The sequence below is a fragment of the Triticum urartu genome, chromosome 6, assembly GCF_003073215.2.
Source record: "Triticum urartu cultivar G1812 chromosome 6, Tu2.1, whole genome shotgun sequence".
Classification (NCBI taxonomy): domain Eukaryota; kingdom Viridiplantae; phylum Streptophyta; class Magnoliopsida; order Poales; family Poaceae; genus Triticum; species Triticum urartu.
In genome coordinates this window covers 8,903,056-8,914,577 of record NC_053027.1, presented here as the reverse complement: position 1 = coordinate 8,914,577, position 11,522 = coordinate 8,903,056, and the positions used below count along the sequence as shown (strand labels likewise).

Here is an 11,522-nt window from a genome sequence, read left to right as displayed (position 1 = left end):
TGCAGTGAAATCATGCATGAGCCCTTTGTGCAGTATAGCTGGCCAAACGGGCCGTGCTAACTGGGCCGGCCCGGTAGCACGCAGGAATGGCACGGCCCAGGCACGGCATGGCCTGAGCTAAACAGGCTAGGCCCGGCACGCGGCACACCATGGGCCACGCCTGGGCCTGGAGGCTGGGCACGCGGGCTGGCACGGCACGGCCCGTTTATTTTTTTTCAATTTTTTTATGTATATGACCTAAATTACAGCCCAATAGGCCTAAAATACAGCCTAACAGGCTAAAAATCAGATGGGCTAGCATGCTAAACGTGCCACGGGCCGGCCCGTTTAATAATCAGGCCGTGCCTGGGCCAGAGAGCCACGCCCGTGGGCCGGCACGGCACGGCCGGGCTATTAAACACGCCACGGCGGGCCGTGCCGGGCCAGGCATGATTAGCACGGGCTGGGCCGTGCCGTGCCGGGCCGACCCGTTTGGCCAGGTCTGTGGTGCAGTACGAGATAAACCCTCAATGATTCAATTCTGTCTGCAGGGCTTCCCGTTTCTTCCTGGCTGAGGTTCATTAACTAAGTTTACACAAGGGCTTTCGACCACTCGGCGGCAACGGAAATGACCTTGAGAATAGCAGCTTATTTGCTGGCAAATAAAACTGTGATGATATTCTCAAGGTTGTTGTCCTTGGAGAGTACGACGACTTTCTTCATTGCTCCCCGTGACGACACCTGCCACAGGTCCAATCCTTGTGCTTCTTCTTGGTCGCGCCATGGAAATATGCGCACATCAGCGAACATGGCCACATAATTTGGATACTTGTCACTAGTGATTGGAGCGCCATCCTGTGGCGCCGCTTGAGAGGAAGCTGTACGCACGTTTGTATTTAAAAAATAAATAAAATCTTGGCCTCCGTCTAAAAAAAATCTTAAAAAAAAGTCAATCATCACCTTCATCTAAAAAAGAAAAAAATTACCACAACAGCCTACCAGCGAGTGCCACTTTGCATAATCCACCATTTAAAAAATATCAGAGGTCCTCATCTCCATCTAAAAAAATACATTTTAAAAAATAATCCACATCTTCATCTAAAAAAATTGCAAAAGATTTCTCACCGCGGCCAACCAGTTTGCGCCACGTGGCATAGCTGATTGGCCGCCCTTCACGCGTAGCTTAATGGTTTTGATTTGCAGTGCTCAAACTCCTAACGACCGTTCAACTCTTTTTGCATGTGGCGCTGCAGGCCTCCCCGTCTACGAAGAATGCTCGCGTCTCTAGTTTATTCTTGATGATTAATTATGCTAACATGATTTTCATGGTTCTTTTTCTGGATTAATCTAATTTTAAAATTGATATTTGTTTTAACACAGTGGGTTTTGAACAGGACAAGGAGCATCGGATGATGGTTCCGCGTTGGGACTTGGTACAGGAAACTACGACCGGCCATTTTGTGGAAGACTCTTGCAAGGCACAATGTGAAAACTAGAGTATACTGATACTTTTTTTTGCGGGGACGAGTATACTGATACGTGTCAATACACTTGACTTTATTTAGCATAAGATTTGTCCTTATATACTTATTATATAGAATAGCCCCTTCAACTAAAATCTTGGCCCCCCGCATCATCCTCAGCGGGCGACACGGGAGGCGATACCATATTCACTGCCTCCAGCGCCCTTCTCCCCCCTCTCTCCTCGCCGCCGCCGGCCAGCACCAGGCAAAGCCCCATGCGGAAGGTGGTGGCGGCGGGGCTCCTCTCCTTCCAGTGTCCATCCTGATCTCCACCCAGAGGTTTCGGGGGTGTGACCAGGAGGGCTGTAGCCACCCCATCTGGGCCGTCGGCCATCGCTAGCTGCCCTGATCCGGTCATGGTAGTCCGGAGGATGTCAGCATGCACTGGTTCCTTCCTAGATCCAATCGTGGATGTGCGGTAGGAGGCATGCCTTCCCCTTACCCTGTCAAGGGCTGGCCGGGTCATCGTTGTGGGCCGGCCTACGCTTAGATCCGGCAAGGGATCATGTCAGAAGCGTCGTGACTGCCCCACTGCTATCAATTATGTGGGTCTTGCGGTGAACGTTTCGGCATGTTGCGGCGGCCTCGATGCGGATTGCGATGGCCACCGAAGGATCTTTGTGAGAGTTTTTCCATTCATATCCGGTGGTTGACTTCGGAGATGAGATGCAAACTATCGGTGATGGCTTTACGTAGAGGGATGATTGTGCAGCGGCGTGACGCATGTCACTACTGGGATCACGGAAAAGTGGTGGCAACAACACAAGTCAGGGTGGACACCGCCCGGGCCGGTCCGGTCCCGGTCCGAGCCGCCGTTTGGACCGGACGCCGGCGGTCCAGGCCGGACCGGACCGAGCTGTGCAGCGGTCCTGATTTCAGGGACCGGACCGGCCGGCGTGAAGCTCGGTGCGGACCGGCAGTCCTCACGGTCCTGGCGACGTCCAGTCACTGCCATGTGGGCCAGGACATCAGAGAGGTGGTCGGAGTAGCAGCACGGTGGCCGGAGCCGGAGAAGAAGCATCTGATGCGCGGCGACACGAGAGAAAGGCACGGGAGAGAGAGGGAGCAGCATGGCGCGACGCAGAGGCGTGTTGGCGCGAGGGAGAGGCGCGGCGAGGGGACGACGACGAGAGGCAGAGGCGCGGTGGCACGAGGTTGTGCCACGGATAGGGAGGTGAGGAAGAGGGGCGGCACAGGGGAGGAAGAGGGGCGGCGCGTGCGAGGAAGAGGACGGCAGCGGTAGTTCGCTAGGTCACGCACGCACGATATGTGTTTGGGCTCTTCTGATTAGCTTTAATTGGGCTAGGCCTTCGGTCCTCCGAGCTGGACCGAGCTTTAACCGGACCGGACCGACCGAATTTCGGTCTCGTTTTTACGGACCGGACCGACCATATTATCTAACGAGCCAGGACTGTACGGTCCGGTCCATAACAGGCCGCGGTCTGGGCCAGAAGCCCGCTCGTCTCGTCCACCCTGAAACACAAGTGAGGTTGATGGTGGTGCTACTCGAGCACCTGGTCTCGAGCTCCGGGGTGAAAGCCTAAGGTCTGACCCGAATTCGTTATATCTGGCAATAATGATGTTTTTACATCGTTACCTTATTGAAGGTGTTGTTTGGATATGCTCAGACTGGCTCTTCGGGGTGAAAACGTAGATTTTGCCTTAGGTGGTTAGATCTGGTAATGACGATGCTTGTGCATCGCTTCCTTTTTGAAGGTGGTACCGTTGAAGAACCTCGTCGCCAGTGCGATGTCATGAGATGGTTGGTGTGGATATGGTCATTGCCATAGTTTTCCCATTGCAGATCTGATCATCTTTCGGCCTTTTCCCCTCTCGCCTATGCATAACTTTGGTTTTGTATGACTTTGCTATATGTTGGCCTTTTTGTGTGTGCGTGTGTTGATGTTGGCTGTGTGCATACAAACTATGCAGAGGCCGGGTGTGTGTTTATTCTGTTTGTATCCTCTTGATGCTCCATTTTGATCCAATAAAATCGACCCTTTATAAAAAAACAATTTAGCTACATGACACTTGCAACAAAAAAACACAATTTAGCTATATGCTCCTCGAGCTTGCACCCGCTCGACCCTTTTTTATTGTTCGTTCTGAGGTGGATTCGAACCACTCTCTTTGTTTGGATTTCGAGTCCAAAAGGCCCGGCGAAAGAGGATTTTCAGTCCTATGCTTGCTGCCAGCTAGAACGGGATTTTTCCACTTCACACCCACACAATCACGATTTGATGAAATAGCTACGTTTTTTTTTCTTATTTGATTCGGATACTGTCAATCTACTATCCATATTTTTCTTTAGTTTTCTCTTTTTTTGCTCCTCAACCTACCTCCATTAGAAAAGGAATGGACAGGGTCTGCATTGGATAGCAAATACTCCTACCAAGTTTAGGCATGGTGCATGTGTGTTTGCACTCGGCAACGGCAAAAAAACTCTTACTTTTATATTCTACTCCCTCCATCTCATAATGCAGATGTTTTTTTACATTACACTCTCTTGAAATAGGCTCTTATCCTGCTTTATAAATAAAGCAACGGTCCATACAACCAACATCCGATCACCACCTAAATAATGATGGCTGGGGACACAGCACAATCAAGCCCAAGAAAACATGAGAGAAATAAGGGGAAAAAATCCACCTGGTGGAAGCCACCAAGCGGCACTAAGAGGATGATAATCAACGCGCTGAAGCCACTAGAGCATCCATCATGAGGCCAAGCCGATCGCGATCATGCTGCCTCGAGAGCGGGTGCTAGTGCTGCAGGAAAGCAAGGAATTTGAAGGAGTCAGACGCCTTCCTCGGAAAGATCTTCTCAATCACCATCTTATTACGAGTCGTTCAAAGAGTCCAGGTCATCGCTGCAAAAATAAGCCAAAGTATGCTGGGGTGACTAGACTGCTGGATAACCCTATACTAGAGGAACTCCACTAGGTTTAGGGACTCCCAGTCAGGTCCCAATGCCTCGCGGACGAACGTCCACAACACTCGTGCCGCGGTACAGGAGAAAAGGATATGCGTCCTAGTCTCCGGTACCGCACACAGGGGGCATAAGCCATTGCCAGGGCCATGCCGCTTAAGTACCTCAGTCCCCGAGGGGAGGCGGTCGCGAAGTAATTGCCAGAAGAAAATCTTAATCTTTAGTGGTAATGGGGCTTTCCACAACGGAGACAACCATGGGGTGGTAGGGGGCCGCATAGGGCGTGATACACCGTGCTCATTGAAAATTCCACCGACGGCGCCAACCGCCAAGACACAGTGTTTGGATAGTCCGGCAACACCGGTGGTAAGGCGGCCTGTAATCTAGTCCAGTCGTCATTCTCGTCCTGTCCAAAGGAACGCCGGAACCGAATGTTCCATTGTCCCCTCGGAATGTCGCAGAGACAAGAATAGACGGGTCCGCACAGATCGAGAACAGGCCAGGTAAGCACGTGTGCAGAGGCTCGGTACCCAACCAGGGATCCAGCCAAAATTGGACCCGTCCCCATTTCCTATGGAGTAGGAGATCCCTAAACTGATGTCCTTCATAATCTTTTGGATAGAGCACCAAAATTGCGATCTGCCCTGCCAGGAGCATGCCAGGGGAGGCTCACCCCTAAGGTATTTTGCCTGAATGAGTTGTATCCATAGTCCTCCCTCTCCTCGTAGGATCCGCCAGACCCATCGCAACATGAGCGCAACACTCATGCGGGAGGAGGCAGAGATGCCAAGGCCACCACAATCCTTAGGCATACATATGTCTGCCCACTTTACCATGTGATACTTTTGGCGGCCATTCGCATCCTGCCAGAAGAACCTCGCGAGATCCTTTTCGAAGGCACTATGAACACCTTCTGGTAAGATATACAACCCCATCATGTACATGGGGAGGCTCGCTAGGTTAGAGCTAATAAGGACCAATTTACTCCCTTTGGAAGTAAACTGCCCATGCCAGGGCTCGTCCCGAGATGCCACTCGTCCCACCAGAGGGTCAAAGGCACTCATCAGAATCTTCGAGTCGGCCATCGGTATTCCCAAGTATGTAATGGGGAATTAGGCTAGTCTGCAATTGAGGTTGTCCGCAATCCGTTGTTGTTCCTCTACGGGGAATCCTACGATGATGACCTCGCTCTTGTCAAAGTTGATCTTTAGTCCTAACATAGCCTTAAAGCATAAGAGTAGGAACTTAAGATTCACAATGTCCAGGTTGGATCCCTCCACCATAATCATGGTGTCATCGGCATATTGGAGGTGGGTGACCCCTCCTCCCAGGATCAGGTGACCCACTACCCCCAATAGGTGACCTGCCGTCCTAGCTTTATCCAAAATTCCTGCTAATGCATCCACAACGAGGTTGAAGAGAAGAGGGGATATCAGATCCCCTTGATTCACTCCCGCTGAGTACGTAAAGAATGGTCCCACCTCACCATTTATGTTAATTGATGACCCACAAGTATAAGGGATAAATTGTAGCTCTTTTCGATAAGTAAGAGTGTCGAACCCAACGAGGGAGAATAAGGAAATGACAAGTGGTTTTCAACAAGGTAATGTCAGCAAGTGCTGAAATTGTAAGTAGCAGGGTAGTTTGATAGCAAGGTAATTTGTAACGAGCAAGTAATGATACTAGTAGCAAAAGTGCAGCAAGATAGCCCAATCCTTTTGAGGAAAAGGACAGGCCAAAACAGTCTCTTATACTAAGCAAAGCATTCTTGAGGGTACACGGGAATTTCATATAGTCACTTTCAGTTGGTTCGATTTGTGTTCGCTACTTTGATAATTTGATATGTGGGTGGACCGGTGCTTAGGTGATGTTCTGACTTGAACAAACCTCCTACTTGTGATTAACCCTCACGCAAGCATCCGCAACTACGAGAAAAGTATTAAGAATAAATTCTAACCATAGCATTAAACTTTTGGATCCAATCGGCCCTTACGGAATAGCGCATAAACTGTGGTTTAAGCTTCTGCCACTCTCGCAAACCCATCATCTAATTGCTACTCCACAATGCATTTCCTTTGGCCCAAATATGGTGAAGTGTCAAGTAGTCGACGTTCACATGACACCACCAAGGGAATCACAACATACATACTATCAAAATATCGAACACATATCAATTTCACATGATTATTTGCAACATGATTTCTCCCGTGACCTCAAGAACAAAAGTAGCTACTCACAAGTGATAAACATGCTCAAGATCAGAGGGGTATTAAATAGCATAATGGATCCGAACATATAATCTTCCACCAAATAAACCATATATTAATCAACTACAAGATGTAATCAACACTACTAGTCACCCACAAGCACCAATCTATAGTTCCGGTAACAAGATTGAACACAGATGAACTAGGGTTTGAGATGAGATGGTGCTGTTGAAGATGTTGATAGAGATAGCCCTCCCCAAGATGGGAGAGTTGCTGGTGATGATGATGGCGATGATTACCCCCTCCGGGAGGGAAGTTCCCCGGCGGAATCACTCCGCCGGAGGGCAAAAGTGCTCATGCCCAAGTTCTGCCTCGAGACGGCGGCGCTACGTCCCGAAAGTCCTCTCCCTATTTTTTCTAGATCAAAATTACTTATATACTAGAAGATGGGCACCAGAGATGGGCCTGGGTGAGCACGACCCACCAGGGCGCGCCTGGGCTCCCTGGCGCGCACAGGTGGGTTGTGCCCACCTGGTGGGCCTCCTCTTGTACTTATTTGCTCCAATATTCATCATATATTCCATAAAAATTCTTCGTGAAGTTTCATCTGGTTTGGAGTTGTGCAGAATAGGTAGCCTGACGTAGCTTTTCCAGGTCCAGATTTCCAGCTGCCGGAATTCTCCCTCTTTGTGTGTACCTTACAAATTATGAGAGAAAAGTCATTAGAATTACTCCAAAAAGCATTATTATGCATAAAAACATCATAAATAACAGTAGAAAAACATGATGCAAAATGGACGTATCATTAATCGCAGTCTTTCTAGACCGCACCAACTGCATAATCCAGTTGCACCATCTGTCCTCAAAGCCCTAGCGCTCCTAAACTAATCGCAAGAAGTTCCAATCCAACCGATCATAGGCTTTCTGGAAATCCAGCTTGAGGAAGACGCCCTTATGGTCGTGTGTCCGCACCTCATGGACAATCTCGTGAAGGGCCATGATCCCATCATGAATCCGTCGTCCCTTCAAGAATGTCGACTGGAGGGGGTGGTCCAGTCGCGCAGACTTTGAAGAAAGTGCGCTCGAGCACGTTGATGACCTGACAGGCCTGAAGTGCCTAATGTCTGTCGCCCCAACTATTTTGGGGACCAGGATAATGACTCTAAAGTTTATTTGCGCCATGTCAAATATTCCAACATGAAATTCGTGGAATACCGACATGGTCACAGGTTTAAGGACATTCCAGAATTTATAGAAGAAGGCAACCGAAAGACCGTCAGGACCCGATGTCAACCCCGCCTTCATAGAGGCGATCGCCCTACCCACCTCTTACGATGAAAATGGTGTAGTAAGTCCCGCATTCTCAATGTTGGAAACCCTGTTCGCCATCAACCAGAAATTTCCCGCCAAAGAAACCCCACCACGGGGTTCCGCCGCGAAGAGCCCCTTAAAGGAGTAAATGTGAGACCTAATCTCACCCGGATGCTCTAGGAGGGTATCTCCCTCCCAGAGGCACGGGATAGCGCACTTCTGGCGCCTTCCATTAGCTATTGCCTGGAAGTAGGCGGTGTTAGAATCACCTTGGAGGAGCCATTTCTGGCCCCCTCTGTTGCCGGAACAATTCCTCTTCCTTGAAAATCTCCACCGGGGAGGATTCAAGGGAGTACCGATGCAACCAATCGTCGGGCGATAGACCGACTGAATCAGCAGCTACGTCTAGGGCCTTAATCTGATCTAGCAAGGCCCCTTTACGGGCCCTCAGATCAGCACCCATGTTGGCGCCCCAACCCCGCATAAACTGACGGGAGATCTTAGAGCAATGATGCTAGATATCTGTAGCACAGAATACCCACGGCGGGTTGGCTACTGCTTGAACCCGACGAGGCCTTACCATTTCAAAGAACCCCAGCTGTAGCAGCCATGACGGTTCGAAATGGAAGCGCCTGGACCACGGCGGGGGCCCTTCCCCTGACGAGAACAACATGGGAACATGATCGGAACTAATCCTAGTGACCGCTCTCAGAAAGCACAGTGGGAACATAATCTCCCACTGGATAGTTACCAGGACCTGATCCAACACACTCCGGATAGCGTCCACCTGTTTACTGGTCCATGTGAACCTAGCCTCTACACGGGCTATCTCACGTAGGGCCATATCCGCTATGCAATCATTGAACACACGCATCCGGAGCCGGTCAATATTAGGAGAGCTCTTCTCAGCCTCCTGAGGGATAAGGTTGAAATCCCCAGCGACTACGACCGGCATAGTGCAGCGTTCTACCTTATCTTTCAGCTCGGCCAAGAAGTCCGCCAACCGCCAGTGAATAGCCGGGCCATAGACAATGATCACCTCCCAGCTGAGGTTCACACGTCAGTCGATAATGGACATACTGAGGAAAAATTCTCCTCGGTCCATATCCTCCACCGAAATAGAGTAGTGTCGAAAATAGAGTAGTATTACATACTAACACACCTAGCATTTGGAGCGAGTAATAGATCCACCCCGGCCGCCCGACATGTCCATGTGGAGCTTAATTTCACTGAAAGTTTCCATCCTCGATCCAAGGTTATACGACAAATAAAGAAACAACACGTCCCAATCGGTCGACGTAATCACTTGCGTAGGTCCTTCATACCACGACACCAATTCAAAGACCTAGTCAGTATGTTTGCCCATCGCCTGCCACCTATAAATAATGTATGGTATAATGGTAAGATGGGCAGAGCCATGCCATGCCAACGCATAGCATCATCAGCAGCAGCAAGACACTAGCTACTGGCCACAATAGCCCATTGCCGTCTCCGCCGGAAATGGCTTCCTCTCCGGCACCGGCGGGCGAGAAAGCACACGCCGTGTGCCTGCCGGCGGCCGCGCAGGGGCACATCATCCCCATGCTCGACGTGGCCAAGATGCTCCACGCCCGCGGCTTCCACGTCACCTTCGTCAACACCGAGTACAACCACGCCCGCCTCGTCCGCGCGCGGGGCGCGGCCGCGGTGGCCGGCGTCCCGGGGTTCCGCTTCGCCACCATTCCAGACGGCCTGCCGCCGTCGAACGACGATGTCACGCAGGACGTCACGTCGCTGTGTAAGTCCCTCACGGAGACCTGCCTCGGGCCCTTCCGCCGCCTCCTCGCGGAGCTCAATGACCCAGCCACTGGCCACCCGCCCGTGACTTGCGTCGTCGCCGACATCATTATGGACTTCTCCATGGAAGCGGCCAGGGAGCTCGGCCTCCCCTATGTCCAGCTGTGGACGTCCAGCGCCGTCAGTTATGTCGGTGTCCGCCACTACCGGCTCCTCTTCGACCGTGGCCTCGCACCGATCAAAGACATCAAGCAGCTGACGAATGAGTACCTTGACACGCCGGTGGATGACGTGCCGGGCATGCAGAACATGAGGTTCAGGGACTTCCCGACCTTCATACGCAGCCCGGCCTCGGACGACTACATGCTGCATTTCGCGCTCGGCATTGCGGAGCGCGCGGTCGGCGCGTCGGCGATGATCGTCAATACCTTCGACGACCTTGAGGGAGAGGCGTTGGCGGCCATGGAGGCGCTCGGCCTGCCCAAGGTCTACACCATCGGCCCGCTCCATCTGCTGGCGCCGAGCTCAAGCATCAGCATGAGCCTGTGGAAGCAGGAGGAGGAGTGCCTTCCATGGCTCGACGGCAAGGAGGTCGGCTCAGTCATGTACGTCAACTTCGGCAGCATCACCGTTATGACCAACGAGCAGCTCCTGGAGTTCGCGTGGGGGCTGGCCAAGAGCGGCAATCATTTTCTCTGGATCATCCGTCCCGACCTCGTCAAGGGCGACACCGCAGTGCTCCCCCCGGAGTTCTCGGCCGAGACGGTGGAGCGTGGGCTCGTGGCCTCCTGGTGCCCGCAGCAGCAGGTGCTGAACCACCCGGCCGTGGGCGCGTTCCTGACGCACAGCGGCTGGAACTCGACGCTGGAGAGCATGTGCGGCGGCGTGCCCGTCATCAGCTGGCCATTCTTCGCGGACCAGCAGACCAACTGCCGGTACCAGTGCAAGGAATGGGGAGTCGGCATGGAGATCGACACCGACGTCCGGCGCGACGCCGTCGCAGACCTTATCACTGAGCTCATGGAGGGGGAGAATGGAAAGGTGATGAAGAAGAAGGCACAGGAGTGGAGGGAGAAAGCGGTGAGGGCGACCAAGCCCGGCGGCTCGTCTCACCGCAACTTTGATGCGTTGATTCACGACGTGCTCGCTCCTAGCCGCTCTGGGTAGTGTACCTGCTTTAAGTTTTTTTTTTCTGAATCCCTTCTTTTACGGTGGAGGCCGGTTTTGAGAATATTTCGATAATCTCAGCAAATTAGTACCCAATAAAATCAAATATATTTTGAATTGACAATGTGCCAAAATAAATGTAATTGATCCGTGGTTTTGCAATTAGTAGTGCCCGCTCACTTCATTACTCCCCAGATGTCGATTCTAAGCTGGTACCTCGCACTTGCACATGGACGAAACGATTTGAATAACCCGAAAAACTTTTAAAATGTGAATATTTTTTGTACATACAAACTAAATATCGAAAATGAAGAAATTTTTCTAAAGCTTTGAAGATTTTTTAAACACAATTTTTTTTGTAAAAGTGAACAATTTTTAAAACTTCAGTTTTTTTTGAAAAATGCAAAATAAAATAAAATATGAAATAAATTTTGACAATTAAAAGAAACAAAAAAAGGAAACAAAAAATAAGAAAATAAAAAAACAAAAATAAGATAAAAGAAATAGAAAAAAACGGTCCAGGAATCTTCTAAAATGTTCCCTAACCCAGTAAAACCGGGCTGGGAAGCTCTAGAATGTTCCCAAAACCGGAACTTCCAAGGTCACGTACTGCAGGAGATGGCTGGCCAAT

At 50.7% G+C, this 11,522-nt stretch overlaps 1 protein-coding gene across 1 annotated transcript; it reads left to right on the top strand.

Annotated features, from left to right (window-relative positions):
• The first annotated feature begins 9,336 nt into the window (after positions 1–9,336).
• LOC125513312 (7-deoxyloganetin glucosyltransferase-like) lies at positions 9,337–11,008 on the top strand. The gene has a single exon (XM_048678393.1). The coding sequence runs from the start codon at positions 9,371–9,373 to the stop codon at positions 10,889–10,891; it is 1,521 nt and encodes a 506-aa protein (XP_048534350.1). The 5' UTR covers positions 9,337–9,370; the 3' UTR covers positions 10,892–11,008.
• Positions 11,009–11,522: the final 514 nt, after the last annotated feature.